General features: G+C 35.7%; 1 protein-coding gene across 5 annotated transcripts in view; it reads left to right on the top strand.

The window, feature by feature from the left end:
• Positions 1 to 24,599, top strand: part of LIN28B (lin-28 homolog B) — a 151,247-nt gene that overhangs the window by 116,440 nt on the left and 10,208 nt on the right. For 2 of the 5 annotated variants that reach the window (XM_070223620.1, XM_023650860.2), the window contains exon 5: positions 18,091 to 18,159. The exons of the other annotated variants lie outside the window; for them this stretch is intronic. In XM_070223620.1, coding sequence (XP_070079721.1) covers positions 18,091 to 18,159 — 69 coding nt within the window. The remainder of the gene's footprint in view (positions 1 to 18,090; positions 18,160 to 24,599) is intronic. 5 annotated transcript variants of the gene reach the window in all.

Genomic DNA, 24,599 nt, shown 5'->3' on the forward strand with positions numbered 1-24,599 from the left:
ACTGTACAAATAAATGCGTAAGGTAAAGTCAGGTATTGACAACTGCTGTGAATAAAAATAGCAGCAGGGTAAGGGAACAGAGGGTAAGAGGAGGACTGTTTTAGGTGAAGTGGTCAAGAAATGCTTGAGGAGATGACACCTGAGCAAAGACCTGATTGAAGAGATGGAAGAAGCCTGGTGTAAATCTGGGGAGAGTGATTTCTATTCAAAAGGCAAAACCTGTGCAAAGACTCTGAGGTCAGTATGATGTAAGTGATTAATGGCACTTCAAGGTGTAAGGTGACAGCCAAGAAATTTGCAGGGGCCAGGTTATACAGCGCCGTGTAGCCATAGTTGTTTGTGAAGTTTGATTTTATTCTTGGTCAGATGGATAGCCAGTGACGAGTTTTGAGGAAAAGAGTGACATGACCTATTTTTTGTTTTGCAAAAGTCACTCTGGCTGCTGTGTGGAAAACAGATCCTGGTGACTCAAGAGTAGAGGTAGGCAGACGACTTTGGAGGCTGTTACCATAACGTAAATAGGTGAGGTGATGATGGCCTGGACAGGGATGTGGATGTGGAAAGAAGTTGTCAGATTCTGGACGCGATTGGAGTATCGCAAGAATTGCTGGTAGATTGGAGGATATGGAATGTGAGGGGAAGAGAGGAATTAGGATGACTTCTAATTTCTGGTGTGAGCAGTTGGGTGAAGGATGTGCAATTTACTGAGATAAGGATAGGGGCAAGCAGGGCTGGAGAAGCAGCAGTAGTGCTTTGGACGTATTAAGTTTGAGCTGCTTCTAGAGCAGAGATGTCCAATAGACATTTGGATGATTTTTTCTGAAGTTCAAGGTGGAGGGACGAGGTGGAAATATAAATTTTGGAGCCATCAATGTACTAACAATATTTAAAGTCATGAGGATCAATGAGAGCACTTTGAGAGTCAAGGACTGAGAAAAATTTAGAAGTTGACATTAGAAGGTACAGCCAAGAAAGAGTGGGCAGAGAAAAGGAAAACTAGGAGAGTGGTTCCTCACAAGCCATGTCTCAAGAGAGAGATGTCTCAAAGAGAGGGTGATGAGCTGTGTTGATATGTGGCTCAGAAGGTAAGATGAGAAGCAGCCATTCAATTTGGCAGGTCATTGGTGACTTTAACAAAGGGCTGTTTCTAGTGCTCATAGGTGAGAGAGAGAGATTAGATGACTACTTTCTTATCTAGCAAGAAAAATCACTTTAATATTCATTTATATGCTTTTGTTCTTTATTTGGGAAAAAAGGAGAGATTGAAATCAAAACATAAAGTATTATCATTTACAAGGTCACTGGGTTAAATGATTTTTCCAGATCCTCCATCCTTCAGATGTTTGATGTTAATAATTAAATTTTCTGAGGGGCCGGCCCGGTGGCGCAGCGGTTAAGTTCGCACGTTCCGCTTCTCGGCGGCCCGGGGTTCGCTGGTTCGGATCCCGGGTGCGGACATGGCACTGCTTGGCAGCCATGCTATGGTAGGCGTCCCACGTATAAACTAGAGGAAGATGGGCACGGATGTTAGCTCAGAGCCAGGCTTCCTCAGCAAAAAGAGGAGGACTGGCAGTAGTTAGCTGAGGGCTAATCTTCCTCCAAAAATAAAAAATAAATAAATTTTCTGAAATCATATATGTAATATACATAAAGTTTCATTAAAAAATAGCAGCTGTATTTTATATGCTCACAATAATTACGTCTTGTGAGTGCATATATTGCTATTTATTTTAAAAAGTCTTTCTCCCACCCCCTAGTTTTCATCCTCCCAATAGTTAACCACTGTTCTTAGTTTCTTATTTATTATTGTAGAGACTTTTAAATGTACATACAAGTAATTACAAATGTATATTCTGTTTTCACAAAGGACAGCATACTAATAACATCCTGTTTTGCCCTTTGCTTCTTTTTCAGTTTATTTTTTTAAATAACCATTTGTTATTAAAGGGGCCAACATAAGCATTATATAAAACTTAAAAATACACACAAGCGAAAAAAAGAAAAGAATTATACTCTCAGGACCAACATGAAAACTTTAGTATGTAGTCTTCTGGATCCTTTTTCTCTTTTTTGCTGAGAAAGATTTGCCATGAGCTAACATCTGTTGCCAATCTTCCTCTCTCTGTTCTTTTTTTTTCCCTCCCCAAAGCCTCAGTACATAGTTGTGTATCCTAGTTGTAAGTCCTCCTAGTTTTTCTGTGTGAGCCACCACCACAGCATGGCTGCCGACAGACAAGTGTTGTTCTTTTGTGTCTTGGAACTGAACCTGGGCTGCTAAAGTAGAGAGAGGCCAAACTTTAACCACTAGGCCATCAGGGCTGGCCCTGGATCTTTCTTCTATCTCTATGTGTGTGTGTGTGTTTACATATGTATTTGGCAAAGTGTATAGCTCTTTTATAACCTGCTATTTCTTAGTCAATAATCTTGTTTACAGTGTTATACATTTTTTCTTATCTAAAACGCATGCCATATTCAGATTTCCCCAAATAATTCCAAAATGCCTTCTATAGCTGATTTGCTCAAATCAGTATCCAAAATTGATGGATTTGCCTATTTTATGTAAATATATAAATGCAAATATATATATATATGCACACACACACACATTTAAATTATGAATTGAGCCATTTCTCATTATGTAGCATCCTTCTCTATCCCTAAGAATATATTTTTGCCTCAAAGTTTATTTTCCTTCTTCTTATTAATAAAATCAGCTTTCCTTTGGTAAATATTTGTCTGATGTCTTAGCTGCTAGGGTTGCCATAACCAAATTCCACAGACTGAGTGGCTTAAATAATTTATTTTCTCATAGTTCTGGAAGCTACAAATCCACGATCAAGGTGTCGGCAGGTTTGGTTTCTCCTGAGGCCTCTCTCCTTGGCTTGCAGATGGTGCCTTTTCACTAGGTCTTCACACAGCCTTTTCTCCATAACGCACACATCCCTGGTGTCTCTTCCTCTTCTTATAAGGACACCAGTCATAGTGGATTAGGGCCCCACCTTTATGACCTCATTTAACCTTAATCACCTCTTTAAAGGCCCTGTCACCAAATACATTGGTGATTAGGGCTTTAACATACAAATTTTGGGGGGAAACAATTCAGTCAGTAACATCTGATATAGTTTCTTCCATTGCTTTCTTTTCAATCTTTTCATATTGTTTTGTGTTATATGACCCTTATGAGCCAAATATGAGTGATTTTTGTATTTTTTAAATCTAATCTGACAATCTATATTTAAACTGGAACATTTGCCCTGTGCACATTTACTGACATTATTGATATATATATATATATATATATATTTTTTTTTTTAAGATTTTATTTTTTCCTTTTTCTCCCCAAAGCCCCCCGGTACATAGTTGTGTATTCTTCGTTGTGGGTTCTTCTAGTTGTGGCATGTGGGACGCTGCCTCAACGTGGTCTGATGAGCAGTGCCATGTCCGCGCCCAGGATTCGAACCAACGAAACACTGGCCCGCCTGCAGCGGAGCGCGCGAACTTAACCACTCGGCCACGGGGCCAGCCCCTATTGATATATTTTGACGACAAGTTTTGTGCTGTCTATTCACCTTGGATTTTTCTTTCTTTATTTTGTTGTTCTCCTTTCTCCTTGTTTCACTGATTGAAGTTTTAATTGTTTGTTTTCTTACGGCACCTTTCTCCCTAAGTAATGCAGGGGTGAAACAGTGTATTTCTAGTCTTTTAGTGATTCCCTTGAAATTCTACCATGTTTACGTAACTTAACGAAGTCTAAAGTTTGTCTGCAATTTAAGGCTGATATTCAGCAATTATGCACTGATTATAGCCATACTGTTTATTTTACTGATCATTCTGATTGGTTATAATAGTTGTTAAATATTTTTGATATTACTTCTGCTCTCAATTCCCTTCTACCAAACAATAAGACATAAAGTACTTTAAGGCCTAGGAATCGCCTCCAAACATATAGGCTATGCTTCAACTTTTGTTTTTTAACCTTATACATTATCATTATCATCATCATTATTATTAGAATCAGTCATTGTTACTTACCTGCTTAATAAACTGTATACTCACTATTTTTCTTTCATCTCTGACCTTCCTTCTGGGAAGGGTTTTCTTTTTCTCAATATGTATCTTTTAGAATTTTCTATAGGAACATCAGTTTGTGGAAACTATTGTTTTTATCTGAATATATCTTTATTTTACTCTTATTCTTAAAAGCTGGTTTCACAGGGTATATGTTTCTAATTAACATATCTTCTCTCAGCGTTTTAAAGATCATATTATACTGTTTCTTGATTTCCATTATGGCAGTTAAGATATCTGCCATCAGTCTAATTGCTATTTCTTTGCAGATCATTATTCTTTTCTATCTAGCTGCTTGTAAGATCTTCTCTTTGTCCTAGGTTTCTACAGTTTTACTATAAAATGCATAGATGTGGGATTCACTTTTATTTATCCTGCTCTCTATCTATATGTTCAAGTCTATCATCTCTTCTGGAAATTATCTCTTCAAGTAGTCATTATCTCTTCAAATGTTGCCTCTCCCTTATTCTCTCCGTCACAATCTCTCTCTCTCACACACACATGCATTTGGTGTATGATGTCCTTTAGACATTCTTACTCTATTCTCAGAATTTCTTGACCTCTCTTTTACATTTTTAATCTTATCTGTTTATGCTGTTCCGTGTAATTTCTTCAGATTTATTTTCCAGTTTGCTAATCCTACCTTTAGCTGTGTCTAAGTTACTGTTTAATAATTTCACTGAGTTATGAATGTCAACGATATTATTTTAATATTTAATAGTTCTATTGAATTTCATATTTTCAAATATGCCTGGTTATTTTTGCTAGTCTCTTGTTGATTATTCTTTTTTGTGACTTTATCATTTATTTCTTTAAAAAACTTTGTCTCTAGCTATTTTGTAGTCTGTTTTTGACAATTCCAGTACAGTCCTTGGAAATCTAAATCTGTCATTTGTTGTTTCTGCTGACCTTCACTCATGGTGGTTTATTTCTTAGTGTATTGTGATCTTTGATTAGAGGCTTATAAATATTTTATTATAATCTATGAAAATAATGCAGGCTTAAATTGATAAAACTTTCCTTTATTTTTTATTTTTTTGTTTTTGTTTTTTGGGAGGAAGATTGGCCCTGAACTAACGTCTGTTGCCAATCTTCCTATTTTTGCTAGAGGAAGATTGTTGCTGAGCTAACATCTGAGCCAATCTTCTTCTATTTTATGTGGGATACCACCACAGCATGGCTTGACAAGCCGTGTTAGGTTTGCGCCCAGGATCCAAACCTGCAAATGCCACCAGACCACCAAAGTGGAGCTCATGAACTTAACCACTGCGCCACCAGGCCTGCCCCAAGAAAACCTGCCTTAGAAGGAATTGTCTTTGCTTCTCCTGGAGCTAGGAATTTCCATAGCCCTGATCATTATGACTAATTTCAAGGATGCCTGCCTTGGTGTGGAAGCAAGTGCAGATGCTGCTGACCCATGTGTCAGTCTAGTCACCTGTTATAGCACTAATCTCATCATTCACCCTCGGGGAAGCTGTACCTTTCCTGTTTGTTTATAGCTCACTGCTCCCTGCTCTAACTTTTTCTCTTGGTTTATTTGTGGGGGCTATTTTCATCATTTTCTGTAAGCCCAGCAATGCATGAAAATGTGCATTTTATCCAGGTGTTCTTTAGAGTATCTGTGGTCATACTGCTGGAAATAGAAGTTCTTAATGTTATCTTTAGTGGTTTCTGATCTGTGTTTTAAATCATCCATTGAGTTTTTAGTTTCAATTACTTATTTTTTCTATTTCTAGGTATTCTATATATTTTTTCACATCTACTTGGTGATGGCTTAGAGTCTTTTGCTCCTGACCATATTTTCAATCCCTTGTTATTTCTTTAAATCAGTGGTTCTCAACTGGTATGGTACCATTGCATAGAAGGTGTTTTGAAATTCGTGGGGAGATTTTGGTCATTTTCCCTATAGGTGATGGTCAATGATGAGAAAGGGTGTTTGGGCCATCTCCTCAATTTGGTCACTGAAAGAGTTACTGTTGTGTAGGGAGTCTAGACAATTTCAGTGTGTGAGACAGTCTCACACAACACACATATATTGTCTTATCTACATTATTGCTTTTGGATATTCATGCCAGCACTCATATTGGTGAAACACCTGTCTATAAATGTCCGAGCATGAAACTTGATTCTATTTTATATTTAAGGACAGGTAACTTTTTGGTCTATTCTAATACATACCAAATTTTATAGAAATGAAACTACATTGAGGGAAGGTTATATTTTGTTTTCTTTTAAACTTTCCAAGAATTGTTTACCTTTCAGAAAATCATGTCACTGACAGTTGTGCCACTGTTAGTATTTGAGTTGCCAATACAGCACATCAATATCAGTGTGCATTTGTAGTTGTCATATGTAAATATGTTGCAGAGCAGATTTGAGACTTCTTTTAATAGATTTAAATTAAAATATTATCAAGTTAACATGAATAAGGGCTATTCTAAAATATTTCATATTATTGCCATTTTACATATTTATTAATTGAGGTAAAATTTATATATATATATATATATAGTGAAATGCACAGATCTGAAGTGTATATATATATTTGGGTTTTTGTTGAGGAAGACTGGCCCTGAGCTAACATCTGTGCCCATCTTCCTTTATTTTATATGTGGGATGCCTGCCGCAGCATGGCTTGACAAGGGTTTTGTAGGTCCACACCCAGGATCCAAACCAGTGAGCCCTGGGCCACCAAAGCAGAACACACGAACTTAACCACTACACCACCGGGTGGCCCCTGAAATGTATAATTTGATGAGTTTTGATAAAATGTATGCTCATATAACAAATATGACAATCAGTATATAGAATATTTTCATCATCCCCGTGAACTACCCTGTGCCTCTTTCTCGCTGATCTCTGCTTTCTATATGTATCCACTCTTGATCTCTGTCCCCATAGATTAGTTTTACCTGAACTTAACATAATTGGAATAAATCAGGCAGTATCCCACTTTATGTCGTTTGTTTTACTCAACATAATATTTATGAGTTTGATTAATGTTGTTGTCATTAGGTCGTTTGTATTTTAATTTAGTGGAGTTTTTGTATGAATATACCACAATTTGTGTATCCATTTACCTGTTGTCAGACATATGCCTCATTAACAATGTGTTGCTGTTTTGAATAAAGCTGCTATAAACATTCTTGTAAAAGTCTTTGTGGACATATAGTTTTATTTTTCTTGAGTAACTACATAAAAGTGGAAATACTGGATCATAGAGTAATTTTCCTAACTTCATAAGAAACTGCCAGTTTTCTAAACCACTTCTGTTTATGAGTTCAGGTTGTTCTGCATCCTCTCCATATTTATAACTTTAATGTTTTAATTTTAGTCTTTCTATTGATTGTATAGTGGTGTATCATTTTGCTTTTAATTTTCATTCTCATCATAATGAATGAGCATCTTTTCATGTACTTTGAGCCATTTGTATTTCTTCTTTTGCTCGTTTGCTTCTTAAATGGAGTAGCCTTTTATTACTGTGATTTTACCTTTCATGTTTAGGTCTATTACTCATAAATGAATTCATTTTAATATGTGGTATGAAGTAGAGGATGAGATTCATTTTTTCCCCTAATTTTTTCCCGTTTCCCCTAAAGTTCATCTAATTTTTCTAATGCCTTTTTGATGAAGACTTGCTTTATTTCTTTGGTTTACCATGGCATCTTTGTTGAAAATCAATTGGCTGCATAAAGGTGGCATGTTTTTGGATTCTGTTCTCTTATATTAACCTATTTGTCCATCCTAATGCCAATACCACACTGTCTTGTTTATTGTATCTTAGCTGGGGGTGATTTTACCCTGTTGGGGTCATTTGGCAATATCTGGAGACATCTTTGGTTGTTACAACTGAGTAGGGGAATTGCTTCTGGCATCTAGTGAGTAGAGGCTAGGGAAAATGCTAAAAATCTTATAATGCACAAGACAGCCCCCACAACAAGAATTATACGGCCTAAAATGTCAATTCTGGGATTGAAAAACCCTTCTGTAGCTTTACAGTAAGTCTTGAAATCAGGTAGAATCAGTCCTCCAACCTTGTTTATGTTTTTCAAAATTGCCTTGGATATTCAAGTTCCTTTGTATTTTTATATAAATTACAAGTGAACTTGTCAACTGGAAATTTCATTGGGATTGCATTTAATATATAGAATAATTTGTTGAGAATTTACCTCTTAACAATTTTGAGTCCTCAGATTCGTTAAATTCATATATAACAATTTATTTAGGTTTTCTTTTATTTCTCTCAGTAATGTTTTGTAGTTTTTAGTGTGAAAAGTATTCTGTATCTTTTGTTAAACTTACTCGTTGAGTATTTTATGTATTTTGATGCTATTATATCTAATCTTTTAAAATTTTTTCCTGTTTGCTGCTAGTGTATAAAAATACAATTGATTTCTTAATGACTGTGTTTACCTATTAATTGTATTACTTTTGTAGATTCCTTAGGATTTTATATGTTAACAATCATGTTGTCTGCAAATGAAGATGATTTTTCTTCTTTTTCATCTTTATGCCTTTTATTTCTTTCCCTTTTTTGGCCTTATTGCATTGGCTGGGTACTTTATTAAAATATTATTTAGAAGTGGTGAGAGTGGACATCCTTGCCTTTTCATTCTTTGGAGGAAAGTATTCGGCATTTCACTATTAATTATGATAGTAGTTCTTTGTTAGGTTGAGGAAGTTTCTTCTATTTCTAGTTTCTGCAAGTGCTTAGTCATGAATGTATGTTGGATTTGTCAAATACTTTTCTCTGCATGTACTGAAATGACCAGGTTATGGAGGGTAATCTGCTTTACTCAATGTCTCTTGAATTAAATGTTGATCACATCTAAAAATGACTTTCACAGAATCATCTAGACTGGTGTTTGACCAAGAAATGGATACCATGGCCCAGCCAAGTTGACATATAAAATTAACCATTACAGAAGGCAATTCAGAATAGTCTCTTTATTCTCTTATATTGTGTTTTTTAAGGACTGGTTCCTTTTTATCTAACTTGTAGAATGTTTTTGGCATAGAATTATTCATAATATTCCTTTATATCATTTTAATTTTTGTAAGACATGTAGCAATATTCCCTCTTTCATTCCTGATATTGGTAATTTGTTTCTTGGTCGGTTTTACTAGGAGCTGATTAATTTTATTAATGTTTTCACACAAATTTTTGTCTTTGTTAACTTTTTCTATTTGTTTTCTCTTTCATTGATTTCTACTCATAATTATTTAATTCATATTACTTACTTTGGGTTTATTTTGCTCTTTTTCTAACTTCTTTTTTTTTTTTGAGTAGCCCTGAGCTAACATCTGCCACCAGTCCTCCTCTTTTTGCTGAGGAAGACTGACCCTGAGCTAACATCTGTGCCCATCTTCCTCTACTTTATATGTGGGATGCCTACCACAGCATGGCTTGCCAAGCAGTGCCATGTCCACACCCAGGATCCAAACCAGTGAACCCCCGGCTGCCGAAGTGGAACTTTTGAACTTAACTGCTGTGCCACCGGGCCGGCCCCTTCTCACTTCTTTTTTTTTTTTAAAGATTTTATTTTTTCCTTTTTCTCCCCAAAGCCCCCCAGTACATAGTTGTATATTCTTAGTTGTGGGTCCTTCTAGTTGTGGTATGTGGGACGCTGCCTCAGCGTGGTTTGATGAGCGGTGCCATGTCTGTGCCCAGGATTCGAACCAACGAAACACTGGGCTGCCTGCAGCAGAGCGCGCGAACTTAACCACTGGGCCACGGGGCCAGCCCCCCCTTCTCACTCCTTAAGATGAAAACTTAGACCATTGATTTTAAACCTTTCTTTTCTAATGTAAACATTTAAAGCTTTAAATTCCCCTCCTAAGCACTGCTTTAGCTGCATCCCACAAATTTTAACATATTTTGTTTTGATTTTTGTCGCTCTTGTGATTTCTTCTTTGATCTGTTATTTAAAAGTATTTTGTGTAATTTCTAAAATATTTTGGGTTTTCTGTGTGTCTTATTTATTTCTAAATTTAATTCCGTTGTGATTAGGAAACGTATTTTTATAGGACTTTTGACTTTTTGAAAATTATTGAGACTTCTTTTATGTCCCAAGACATGTTCTATCCAGGACAATGTGCCATATGCACTCAAAAACAATGCATCTTCTGCAGATATTGAGTGTGTTGTTAGGTAATGGTGGTTGATAGTGTTGCTGAAATCTTCTGTATCTTTACTGATGTGTGTGTCAACTTGTTTTATCAATTACTGAGAAAGGGATGTTTAAATCCAACCATGATTGTGGATTTCTCTGTTTTTTCTTCGAGTTCTGACAGTATTTGCTTCCTGTGTTTTGAAACTCTGTTAGTAGCAAATTAGTTGCGTTCATATTTGGGAGTATTATGCTTCCTGATAGATTGACTTTCTGTGTTTATGAGATTTCCAACTTTTCTTATAATATATCTCATTTTGAAGTTTCCTTTGTCTGGTACTAATATAGCCACACTAACTTTTTTATGATTATTGTTTGCATGGAGTAATTTTCTTTATCAAACCTGACAATCTCTGCTTTTTAATTGGAAAATTGAGACTATTTGCATTTAATTATTGATATAGTTAGACACAAGTCTACCATTTTGCTGTTTTCTATTTTTCTCATTTGTTTTTTTTCTCTATTCTTCCTTTTCTGCCTTCTTTTTGGTTAATGTTGTTTCGTGTGCTGATAAAATGTAAGAACCTTATAAAAGTATGAGTTTGTTCACCCCATGTCACCCTTTGTGCTATTGTATCGTATATTTACTTCAACATAACTTATAAATCCCACAATTCAGTCTTATTACTTTTGCTTTAAATTGGTATTTATCTTAGAGGTAATTAAGAGTAGAAAATAGATAGCATTTTATGTTTATGTGCACATCACCCATTTCTAGTTCTCTTCATTTCTTTGTGTAGATCAAAGTTCCCATGTAGTAATATTTCCCTTGAGCCTGAAGAACTTTTTTTTTAGCATTTCTTCCTGTGGAAATTTGCTGGCCAAAAGTTCTCTTAGATATCTTTATTTTCTTCTCATTTTTGAAGGATAATTTTAACAGATTTGGAATTCTCAATTGAAAGTATTTTTTCTTTTACTGCTTTAAAGATGCTGTTCAGTTGTCATTTGGCTTCCATTATTTCTGAGAAGATGTTAAATGTAATTCGTTTCTTTTTCACTTGGTATGAAATGTATCCCTTTCTTCTCTTTGCCCTTTTATTTGGATTTTTAGTAGTATCATGTGCCAAGGTGTGGTTTTCTTTGCATTTATCATGTTTAGGGTTCTCTGAACTTTTTTGATCTGTTTATCCAAGACGTTTCTCATATTTAAGACATTTTTGGCCATTATTTCTTCAAGTATTTTTTTTTCAGCCCTATTCTCTCTTCTCCTTCTGGAACTCTAATTACGTATATAAAACACTATTTCAGGGGCTGGCCCCGTGGCCGAGTGGTTAAGTCCGCGCGCTCCGCTGCAGGCGACCCAGTGTTTCGTTGGTTCGAATCCTGGGCGCGGACATGGCACTGCTCATCAAACCACGCTGAGGCGGCGTCCCACATGCCACAACTAGAAGGACCCACAACGAAGAATATACAACTACGTACCGGGGGGCTTTGGGGAGAAAAAGGAAAAAATAAAATCTTAAAAAAAAAAAAAAAAAAAACACTATTTCATATTTATCCCGCATGTCACAGAGGCACTTTTCATATTTTTTCAGTCCTTTATTTTCTCTGTAATTCATTCATGTTATTTCTTTTGTATGTCTTTAAATTTACTGACTCTTTTTCTGCAGTTTCCATGATGCTGTTACCCAATCAATGAATCCATTTTAGATATAACTTTCAGTCTTAGAATTTCCAGTTAGTTTATTTTTTATGGTTTTCTTTTTCTTGTTTTTTTTTTGTCAATTTCACTTTTTTCTTTCATTATGTCCTTTTTGCCCTTCATGTTGTTGAAGATATTTATCATAGCAGTTTTGAGCTCTTTTCTTCTATTCCCAACATTTGGGTCTTTTCAGAGTCTTTTCTATTGACTTGTTTTTTCTTGAGTATGGGTTGCTTTTTCCTGCTTTGCTACCCATCTAGTAATTTTTTTTATTGTATGCAGAATGTTGTGGCAAATAGGTGGTAGGGAATCTGGGTTTTTATCTTCTTTACAAAGTGTTGAGTTTTTTCCTGGCAGGCAACTGAATTACTGGTGGATTTTTATTTTGCCAGCCTTGTTTTTATTCTAGGTTAGTGTTGATCTATTTTGGTTCTGTGTTTGGTCCTAGATGCTGCCCTTCCTCTAGGGTATGGTCCCTGTTCCTAAGACATGAGCTTACTGGGATCTCAACTGATTGCCCACAGTGCTGCAGTTAGAATCCACTGTGGTCTCTCCCTTCTAGCTGAGTGGAGCTCCGTATCTCCCAGCCCTGTGTGACCTTGGGTATCTGCTTATCTGTCCCCCAAACAACAGCCTCTTTCTGCTATGCTTTGCCGTCTCACTCTGTGTATGGGGGTGGGGATGCTCTTTTATACAGATCTCTTCTCTCCAGCAGTCTGTCCCACGAATTCCAACCGCTTCATAAACGCTGATCTCAGATCTATACCTCTTCAGCTCACTGACACCACTGTGCTGTGCTTGGTTCCATCTCCTGACCCTTAGTCCAAAAGTCTACTCAGGCAGAAAACCAGGCAAACATGGTGCTTACTTTAAATATTTCCCTTCTATAAAGCATCACAGTTTTCCATTGTCTGTTGTCCCATCCAGTGCCTGTAAACAATTGCCTCGTATATCTTTTCCTGTTTTATAGTTGTTTACTGAAGAAGAGCAAGTCTAGTAACAGTAAATCTGTCATGATCAGAAGCCCACTGAACCTATGTATTCCTAGGTTTTTTTGTAACATAGAGATAAAAACACTTTATATTATAAAAATTGCATATGGAAATTATTTATTTTGGGATTGCAAGTTGTTTTTCAGCCTTAGTGTGTCACTGTCTCCAGAAACAATTTCTTTATAACCTTTTGAATTATTTTTTGTCTTCCAATCCATCAGCTATTCCCCATCTCCTATGAAAGGATATGGTTTCCAAGGTCCTTTTATATACTTGACACTGAATTTATGTCTCAGCGTGTGGTAGAATTAAAAGATACTTGGATGTTTTCTGCTATACTTCATCACTATTGTCCATTAGATTACAGCATGGAGAATTAATTGGATACTGCACTTATGAAATAAGGTCTAGCTCATTTGAAGAGTGTTGTATTTTCTCATTTTTATATGTTGGTTTTTACAAAATTTGTCTTGACGTGTTATGCTGCTTCAGTTAAGGTGGTTTTCCTTTCTCTTGTTGTATATAGGTATACTCACACTAATTTTTATTCTAGTATTCTCCTGTACCTCTTTTATTTTTCTGTATTTGTATGGAATGGCTACTCTTAAATCCAAATTTATTTATCATAGACAAGTACAAGCAGTGACAATTTCATTATGTCTTCTAGTGTGATTTTGTTACTGCATTTTTTGATTGAAGTATGTATTATTTTACTATAAATTATTTTTTCTCCTATATATCACAGTTAAGGAATATATATGCATATGTAATGTGTATATGTAGATTATATTATTTTAAATTTCTTTCGGGATAAGAATGGGGATATTACAAAAATATTTATTAAAAAAAGTAGACATTGACCTGATAATGTTAGGAACCATTGCTTTAAACATATTAAAACGTATTTGTTTTACAGTCAGAATCTGATCAACCAAATGCCTGAGGCCTTTGGGTCTGATTCTACTGGCTAGAGTTCACGGTGCCCTATGTTCTTTTGTCTTTTATGATTTTTCTTTTTAAACCAGTCATACTTCTTGGACTTTTATCTATAGGAATTCTTTGACTCCTGGCTTGAAAGGCGAATTTTTTGCAGAGTGTTTTTGTGTTTGCTTTGTCATGTGCCAACTGAGAACCATTTTATAATACTCAGCTTAGGCTGTATCACTGCTTGAGCTGCAACACCAAACACAGTCTGGGTGGTGGTTATTAGTTCTCAGGGGAGATTTGTTTTCTCTTCCTCCCAGTGCCAGATTGGGGGTAGAAAAGTTTCCATATGCCCTCCCCTCTGCAGGGCAAGTTTATTTTTCATTTATTTACATTGGGAGTGCAGTTTGGGGAGGTTCTAGCTCTGTGGGGCATGATTCCTTATTAGACTCCCAACCGCTGGGCAGATCCTAGGTGTTTCCTGACTCCTCTGCTCCACCATCCCCCTTGCGAGGTCAAACCTCGAGGTTGGCAGTATTCCGTAGACGCCTCCGGGGTGAGAGGCTGTTTCAGTGCTCCACTTACTGCCCTAATTTTCTGCCTTCACTTCATTTTTTACTTCTAACCATCTCTTACTTTCTTGCCTGATCAGTAATGCATTTCAAAAGATGTTTGTAAAATATTTTATCCACTATTTTTAGCTGTTTTCAGTGGTATAGTCAGAGTATTTTTATATGCTACTTTGAAGGGAATATAATTCATTGATTTTTTTGGGTATGATTAATTTTTTTAATTTTCATTTTTGCTAGTGTATTTTAAAAATATGTGTCTTTTTTTTCTCATTTTGTGAATTTCCTGTGCGTGTCTTCAGTCTGTTTTTCTATTGGACACTGGTGATTTTCAAAAGAATACATAGTGTATAGCTCTTGAAAGGGCTGCTTCTCCGCTCTCTGAGGAAGTGAATCCTCTGAGAAGATTTTTTTCCTAAGATACACACGTTTGACTTTGAGGAAGTTAAGTTTGATACTGGCACTGCAGTTCAGTTGTAGTTACTTAATTCTTTTGTGTTCATTGTATGTTCCACCTGAGGTTTCTAACTACCTCCTGCTTGCTAAATCCATCAGCCTACTTTAATACCTCCTCTTATTTGATCACTCTTAGCCACTTTCTCCAATACAAAACTATAGTTTTTTTTAAGCTAGGGAAACGCCTGTTTTCTTGCCTTCCTACTGCTTCTCTGACTATTCCTTCATAGACACCTGACTGATTCTTCCACCTGTAAGTTATTAAATAGAAATATTTCTGAAAATGTTATCTGTAGTCCTCTTCTCACTCTTCACATTTTGCTAGTTGACTTCCGTCCCATGACTTTAACTGCCGTCTATCCTTTCGATGATGTTCCCAAATCTGTGAGTGATCCTTAGCATCTCCTCCAGTTTCAGACCAGCAGTATCTCCAAAGATGCACATCAACATATAGTTACCTTTTAGTTCTCCCATTACCACTTCTTTGAAAACTCCTTATATAGTGATTACTGAAGCTTAGTTAAAAAAGTCAAAAAGATTTCTCAAAAGATGAGTAAATAAAGGGAAATTGAGTTGAGTTTGGTAGTTTTTGCCCAGGAGATGAGGCTTCTGCCATAGGGTTAAATGATAGCTCAGTGGGTGCCTATTAGTCTGCAATATTGACTGGAATGCGTGACAGTAATATCTGATACAAAAAGTATGGTAGGTATTAATTAATGCTTTTATTTCTTTTTGACATTAGTCACCCTATACCTTTCCCACTGTAATAATGCTGCCCTTTGGTACTAAATACTGTCTTTTTTTACCTTCAGGTTCTAACAGCTCATAACAGTTTTCCTTTTCATTACTTTTATTCTTTTATTACACTATTTAAAAAAATAATGCATGGTGACTGATTTAATAAATGTTTGTTTCATTTACATTATCCAAGATAATACTAATATAGTCGTCACTGGTTGGTGATTGAGAGGGCCAAGTGGGCTGACAGATGTACCTAGAGTATCAGTTAGCATGACCATCTTTGTCATTGCATAAAGACAGAAGGCAAGGAATCTGTCCCCAAATGAACAAGAAGCTGAAAAGACTGTTCATAGGTTTAGAGAAATGACCAAGAGTAAGCTGCTTTTTTTTTGTTTTGCTTTTAAAGGACAAAAAGATAGTGAAGATTTTAATAATACTTTTTCCTTTCCTTTGAGCCAATCAAGTAATGTAACAATAAACACTATGAATGCAATGATGAATGATGGAACTTAAAGGAAAGATCAATCAATATTGGAGGAGATCTGAAAACTAGGGGTCAAAATGGCCTTGAAGAGAGAAATTGAGTTTGAGATTACAGGAAGACATCAAAGTGGGAATATTTTGTGAGTGATCAGCATAAAGAAAATAGTTTGTTTAAAGGAAATGGATCAATTTTTCAAAGGAGAGATAATAGACAAGGGTAAGTTTAGATCTTGGTGAATCCAGGAAGGTACTGAGAATAAGATAGGAAAATAATATCAGAAAGGTAGAAAGAAAACCAATATAATAGAATATCCTGAAAGCTAGATGAAAGAATAGTTTGTAGAATATAGGAACAGTGATCAAATTTCCCATACATAAAACTATTATACACAGATTAACACCTTCATAATTTTCTTCATCTACAAAATTTTCTGATAGAATTTATTAAAACAAAGTTACTCTGAGACTTATTTGTAGGGATTCCAAGATATAAATCAGAAAAATACTGAACATTTCAACAGTGGATCTACACACAGGAAAAAAATGCATGGCATCTGCAACAAGGTCAATTAATTTACTACCGCCACATCAAAATGCAAGAGTAGGACGTGGTAAAGAACATCCCAGTGGACAAGGAACGATAAATACAAATTAATTATAGGGCATCCATAAGATTTGCAAAATATTGTTATTAGACCATTTAGTTCTTTCTCTTAATGTTCTTGAAAAGGGGGAGATATTTTAAGCTTTTCCTGTTATTTATTTTTGCTCTTCCCCATCTAGTTCATGAGAGCGTCAGTTCTTCTACCATTAATTATCTTACCACTACTGGGTGGAAGTGTTTCAGGAATACAATATCCAAGATTAGGGAAAGAAATTGCACCTACCATTTATATAGAGCTTTGTAGTTTGGCAAGCATTTTAAAATATTTATCTCACTTGAGACCATCAGCAACCATGTCAAGTAAGTGGGAATTATTATCATATTTAAAAAGGATTCCTGGGTAATGAAATTTATTTATGGATGAGGAAACCCAGGAGATTAAGTGATTTATCATGGATCACTGCAGTTACAGGCTGAAATCCTGGGCTCTCCATTATTAGGTTTGTGGTCATGAGCAATGTATATATCAACTTTGAAACTCAATTGTTTTTCAACTGTAAGTTGAAAGATTTTTAAAATATTAAATTATAAAATATATTTAGTATTCTGCTCAGTAATCTTGGTTTCCATTTTCTTTTCCAAGCTAGCCAACTTGCCTTCCTAAACATAACCTCCAGTTTTCTACTGTCTTCTTATTCATGCCATATATTCACCTGGCATGTTTTCTCTTCCATCTGTATAAACCTTACTCATTTTTATTAACTTTTAACTAGCTGTTATAGCCAGACTAACTCCTTTACAGAAACATTCCTGTTGCTCCCAATAATTGTGATCATATCTTCTCTTGAAAAGACAATAACATTTTCTGTTTCTTACAAAATTTATCAAATTCTACATTTTATTAGCCACCAGTATACCGGGAAGAATAGTCATCACCATTTGCCATCTGAGTCCAAAAGACCCTTTTAAAGCGTATTTTAAAGTCATTTTACAAATAATTAACAGATATAAAGATAAAGGGATGTTATAAAAAAAAAACAACTATAGTGGAAATAAATAAGAATTTAAATGTAAAAAGCCCAAATTTTATTCCGTATTTTTCTGGTGTGAAGATATACATATCCCAAATGGGCAGTATCCTTTGAATGCAAGTAATTGCTCATGGATGAGCCTGGAACATATCCATCTTATAAATATTGATCCAGATTTCAAGTATATTTCTAAGAGGTTCCAGCTTTTTTTTTTTTTCCTTGGTTCTTCTACTTGTCTTTGTATCCTCAAAATGCAATACTTTGAAAACTTTCACGGCTCATAATTTTATGGAGGAGAGGGTGGTCATTTTTTTCAGTCCATAATAGCCAAACATTTTCATTTGTAGACGTTGATTAAAATGATCAATTCAATGAACTTTTTCATTTCTATACTGTTTATCTCCTTTCAGTCAACGTCTTCAGCATTTGTCTACTTATGAACCATGTCAAGTAAATTTCCAGCAAAAACTTGATAACAGGTGAGAGAATACTGTTACATGTCCTTTTAGCAAAAATTTCTTGTCAAAAAATATTGCATGATGACATCCTCTCTGTAGAGTGACTAACTGGGTAACAAATGCCGTTTTTGTCCATGGAAGTATGTTGTTCACCCATTGATTCTCGAGTTTGAGAAAATACATCTAGGATATTGTCTTATGTAAAAGACTCATAAACAGATTCAGCTTATACAGTTCATTTCCCCGTCATCTTTAGAGTCTGGAGTACTGCTGTCTGTCTTTTTGTATTTGTGTTCTTGTGTGTCTAACAGTTGCAAAATATCTTGTATCAATTTTCTTCTCTTTGCCATTATAGACAGAAAATGAAAAAGCCTGAATTCTCAGCTGTGTTCAATGAAAGGTTAAAAAGAAAAAGACTATGAAAATCCTGTCTTCTAAGGTCTTTTTTAACTTCTGGGAAGATCAGATAATATGCTGGGCCATGCAGTAAGAAAACTGAAGGATGATGAAATAGTGATGATTTATTTCACTGTTTCATCATCCCTCTAGATGATCACATCGTTTTTAAATTTTCGTTTTTTTTCTGTAAAAGCCTTAAGTTCAAAATGGTTATCAGAAAATAATTTAACTGTATAATTAATAGAGTATTATAGAGGCAATACAGAATAATATTAAACAGATTAAGTTCTCTGACAACAGTCATGAACTCCAGGATTGCACAGGACAATTGAGTGATCATTGATATAATCTCCATTCCAGATGACCACGTGGTGTAGTTGATATTTAGGGTTATGGAATTAGAGAAGAATGTTGATTGTAGGTATTTAAAATCCTCTCCTCCTTCTTTTTTCGTCCTTTGAGTTCCTTCTGTCTCAGTTGCCTCTCCTCCCAGCTCAGACTGACTCATTTCAGTAATGCTTTTATGAGCAGACTAGTCCCTCTCACCCTCTTGTCGCTTCCCAGCATCCACCTTGCCAGCCCCAACTCTAGATAGATTTGAATCTCTTCTACCTCCCATTGCCCACTGCTGGGTTGGCAGATATTTCTCGGAGAAAGTCATAAAACCAGGCTGAGTTGCCCATTACGAGGGTGGAGAGATTCCAAGTTCACACACAGTTCAAATTGGGAGAGAATCAAGAGAGTTCAAGTCCTAGCACTGTCTTGCAAGTGATGGAGAATTAGTTATTAGTAGAGCTAAAAGCAAGAGCTCAATTTTCCTGACTTTTATTTCAATGTTTTCCAGCATAGTGAGCTGAGAAGTAGGCAAACTGAGGTGAAAATTATATAAAATACGAGAGAAGAGAAAAAGCATTAAGGTGGCATAAAGTCCTGTAAGGGAACTATTCTTTCTCGACACGCCCTCCCCCAGCTTTATTGAGGTATAATTGACAGATAAATTGGTAAGATATTTAACGTGTACCTCATGATGCATTGATATACGTGTACATTGTGAAAGGATTCCTCCCATTTAGTTAATTAACATATCCATCACCTCACATATTTACCTTTTTTTATTTTTTGGTAAGAACATTCATTTAAGTTCTACTTTCTTAGCAAATTTCAGTTATACAATATCAACTATAGTCACCATGTTATACATTATATCCTCAGACTTTATTCATCTTACAGCTGAAAGTTTGTATCCTTTTACCAACCTCTCCCTATTTCTCCCACCCCCTACCCTCTGGCAATTACTTTTCTATTCTCTGTTTCTATGAGTTTGACTTTTTTTTTTTTTAAGATTCCACATATAAGTGAAATGATACAGTATTTGTCTTTCTGTGTCTGATTTATTTCGCTTAGCTTAATGCCTTCAAGGTCCATCCCTGTTGTCGCAAATGGAAGAATTTCCTTCTTGTGACTGAATAATATTACATTGTGTGTGTGTGTATGTGTGTGTGCGCATATATACACCACATTTTCTTTGTCTATCCATCGGTGGACACTTAGGTTGTTTTTGTGTCTTGGCTATTGTGAATAAGGCTGGGATGAACATGGAGGTGCAGATATCTTTTTGAGATAGTGATTTCGTTTTCATTGACTATATACCCAGAAGTGGCATTACTGGATCATATGGTAGCTATATTTTTAATTTCTTGGGGAGCCTCCATACTGTTTTCCTTAGTGGCTGCACCAATTTACATTCCCACCAGCAGTGCGCAAGGGTTCCCTTCTCTCCACATCCTTGCCAGCATTTATCATCGCTTGTCTTTTTCATAATAGCCATTCTAACAGGTGACAAGTGATAGCTCCTTGTGGTTTTGATTTGCCTGTCCCTTAGGATTAGTGATGTTGAGCACCTTTTTGTGTACCTGTTGGCCATTTGTATGTCTTCTTTGGAAAAACTTAAATTTTCTTATTAGCTCCTTTTTAGCATAATGGGAAATAATTCTCAAGATTGTGAAAAAGCGTAATGTTTCAAGGTATAGGAAAAATAAGATCACTGAGACAAAACACAAAAACTAAACTTGGGTCCAATAACCCTGAGGATTAAAGTTAGTTGTGCATCTATCTTATCTCTTTTCTAGATTCTCTGTGATTAAAGAGCAAGTTATAATGATGTCATAATGATCTTTGCATCTCATCCAGTGGCTTCTATGGTGCATATTTACTGTATGAGAATTAAAGGACAGTTTTCAAAAAAAGTAACATCATGACTTTCATACAGATATAAAATGAGCAAGTGTTAAGGATTTAGTTTTACTCAGTTAAATGAGGGAAACAGGCAGATTTTATAAACTGTTCAAAGGACAATCCAAAGAACAGACACGTGTGTAGATTAGGAATATTGAAATTAATATGCAAATAGAGGCAAAACTAGCTTCTCCCACAGTGAAAAAAGGAAGTCAGTTGAACCTGACAGGACAGAATTTGCCTCTTCATAGGCAATAACTTTGCATTGCTATCAGTTACTGGCAATTTGAAAAGCTGTAGAATAATTCCCGTAGAATCAGAATCAGGTAATTCATGAAGTGTGAGCTCTAGATCTAAGCAATGCACAGTTTTCTACTGAAGCACAACTTTTCCCCTACACATGTTGTGTCCAATTCAATTATGAAAATAAAGCATATAAAGAGAACTTCATGTTCAGTGTGATAAGTAAATAGCACTTTGCCGTTTGCAGCTATCGTATTTTCGTATTTTTAAATATTTATGAGTGTTATGAAACATATACATTTTTAGAGTAAAAAGATGAAATATTATTCAGACAAGTTTACCTCCTTTCACCACATCTGTCAGGATATTTTCAAGATTTTTTTTGTTAGAAAAATTATTCAGTGGCTTTGTTTCTTTTGTCCCACTAAAAGAATAAACCAAATTCTTCATGTAAACTTCTACCAGCCAAATTGAAAGGATGACCAAGGGAGATGAAAATTCTATCATTCAAATGCTCAAGGAATTGTCTTCAAGACAAGCCGTTTTTTGGCTTGGAGAATATGCACGAATAATTTGTTAATGTGTAGAATCTAGCCCTACTGGTTAGCACTTATTAAGAGTCTCTGGACATGTGTAAACAACCCTGGCTTGGTCCAGGGACGTGTTGCACTTCTTATCCCTACCTTCAGTTTTTATCTCCTTCCTTGGCTTGACAGCTGTCTCTTTTTATATTAGTGGCCATGTGTTCACAGGGTCACAGCCTTAAAATGTTCAAATAGGGAAACAAGATTCCTTAAGGGATCAGTGATCAGAGACAAGATCTGCAAGGGTGCCTTAGCAGCTTGACTATCAAGCTTTAGTCATGTAAAAAGCTGGATGACATGAAGGGCAGCTGCAACTAGTAAGGAGGAAAAAAAGAAATAGCTACGAGGCCAAGAATACTTTACCTGCCTTTACCTTAAGCTTTAATTTTCAAGATCAGACCTACATGGATAGGAGATAATATCACAGTTTGTAGAGCTTATCTGAACATAGTAGCAATTTTCCTTGTTCAATTTTCACCTGCCTGCCTCCATGGTGAGGTAGGAACACTGATTCTTGGCAAAGGGCAATCTATAAGGTCACTCACAGGAAGACCAGTTGGGTTAGAGGGAGAAGTGGACAGAGGTCATTTACTTCTCATCTGTGTTTCGTCGTCTTCCTCACCAGTAGCTGGTGCTGGATGTGGAGATCAAAGTTATTGATCCTTAGAAGCCTTTCCTTGGTGATTTCAGCAGACTAGTTTTAACTCCTTCTGATTCCTGAGTAGCTATAGAGATGGAAGATGGTTTGGCATAATCTTCGTTCGCCTCTCACCTGTGTTAATCCTGAGGGTACATTTTAGATAGACCACACCAGGCAACATGCTCTAGGACAATGGATCCTCTATAAATATTTTTTAATGCTACTCACATAAACATTTTCAAAATGGCAAGTTAACACGTAGTTCTTACTAATTCAGTAATAAAGCAATAATTCAGTGTTAATATTAATTCAGTAATACAACAATAGGGAGGTATTTTAATACTATCTTCATAGAAAGTCAGATACTACCAACGTTATTATTTGCATGAAAGGTAACTCAGTCATGGTAACTTCAAAGCTTTGAATAACCCATTTGGCTAAAAAATAATAATAATAACTCACTTGGCTAAAACTAGGATAGCATCTTTTAATCGAGCCATCTTTTTGCCTCCAGCTTGCAAACAACCAGTATAAATCTGGAACTGTTATCTAAGCTTCTTCAGTCCAGTTCATCAGTCATGCCACTGAAATTGATTCTTGACCTCTGTACATCTTTCTTTCCTTTGAAATTTCTCATGCTGTCTCTTCCTTCTATGTTTTAACAGAGAGCTTTGTGTGATAAAATAAGAGCTAGTCACCTTTTTATTTTGCAGTCCTTATTTATATACCTAAGGTATTTTTTTATACCACAGTATTTTTATTATATATTGAAATAATCTCATATATTGTTTTGGTGTTTAATCCACCTCTCCAGATAAGAAATTATTGCTTCACTTATCAAATAATCATGGTGAAATTCCTCTTAAAATTTCTTGTGCTTCTGGCCAAATCTTTAATAGTAAAAAAAAATCTCAACATACACATGAGGAGAAAGATATCACTTTAGAATGACTTGTGAAATAACGTCAACCATAAAAATAAGGCTAGTTTACAGAGATAAAAGAAATCATGTGATGGGCAGGAAAGAAAAACATTTATAAAAGTGGATACAAAAGCAGTAGTGGAATTGTATTTCTTCAGGCTGAACCGATGCTTATTTACAACAGATGTCGCACCTCTGACACTGGTGAATGTGACATGGTCTGGGGAAAAGCAAGCAGCCCTGGGGGTTGAAGTTTTCAGCAATGCTGCTGTAACAGATAAATGAACCAACATTTTCACATCGCATGTTATAATCTGATTCTTCCATTTAAGCAAACACCTAACGTTGACCATTTCAAGATAAATTAAATATTGAATTTTGTCCCTTTCCTTCATGTTTGATACCAGCACTACTCTTCTAAAATATTCTATACCTAAAGGTCAGGGTGACCAAATATGGTAGATAAACCAACCTTGGTTCTGACAAGGATGAATTTAAACCTGCAGTTTGGATAGTTGTAACACCGTCACTGCAAAAATGCATGTGGCTTTTATTTGTGTGTGTGTATGTGTGTGTGTGTGTGTGTGTGATGTCCTGACCTGGACACTCCTCCTTAGTTGTGTTGGGATCATGAATGCAGTGCTGGCAGAGTGCCCACTGCATGTGTCCTATTTCATAACAAACCGCTTTTACGCCCAAGAAATTGAAAAGCATTAAGTTATCTGTGTGTGAGTACATCTTTCTCCTTGTTTTGTTTTTTTTTTAACTTTTCCATTAGCCAGAACAGATTACCTGTCTGGGATGTTGTTTGTACCTAAAAGAGCGATAACATTTCTATTTCAAATACAGATTTAACTTATGCCCTAGAATTCATTGTTGTGCTCCTTCTCGAGTTATGGTACAAAGTCGCAAACCCTCAAAAATGATTTTTTTCCATGGAATTGCCACAAAATCGACTGAGGACTTTTTTAACATAATGGAATGAAATACAAAAATGTCTGGCTCATAATTATACCTGAATGAAGTGCCCTTACATGAAAAAGGCTCCCTTTGCCCCTATTTCTCCAATGATTTCTCTCCTCTTTCCTGTCCTCTTCTCTCAGAAAGCTACATGTTCCATCCGTACTTTTGATACCCTGCACTGCCATTCATCACCTGTCTGTCCCCCACATTTTCTGTGTTACCTTCTTGTTTTTATAAGATGATGAAAGGTTTGCGAATAGAGCTATTACTGTATTTTAGCTGGTTTTCAAGATACTTCGGTGCATTTTTAGCTGGCGTTATGATACAAATGACAGACCATGGGATTAATCAGAGAGGTTTTCCAAAAACTAATAAACATAAGACAATCTAGATAGCAGTCAGGAGAAGACATCAAACAAGATAAAATATGTAAATATATAAATCTTACTATCCAGCTAACTATTCACATACATTT

This window comes from Equus caballus, chromosome 10, assembly GCF_041296265.1.
Source record: "Equus caballus isolate H_3958 breed thoroughbred chromosome 10, TB-T2T, whole genome shotgun sequence".
NCBI classification, from domain to species: Eukaryota; Metazoa; Chordata; class Mammalia; order Perissodactyla; family Equidae; genus Equus; species Equus caballus.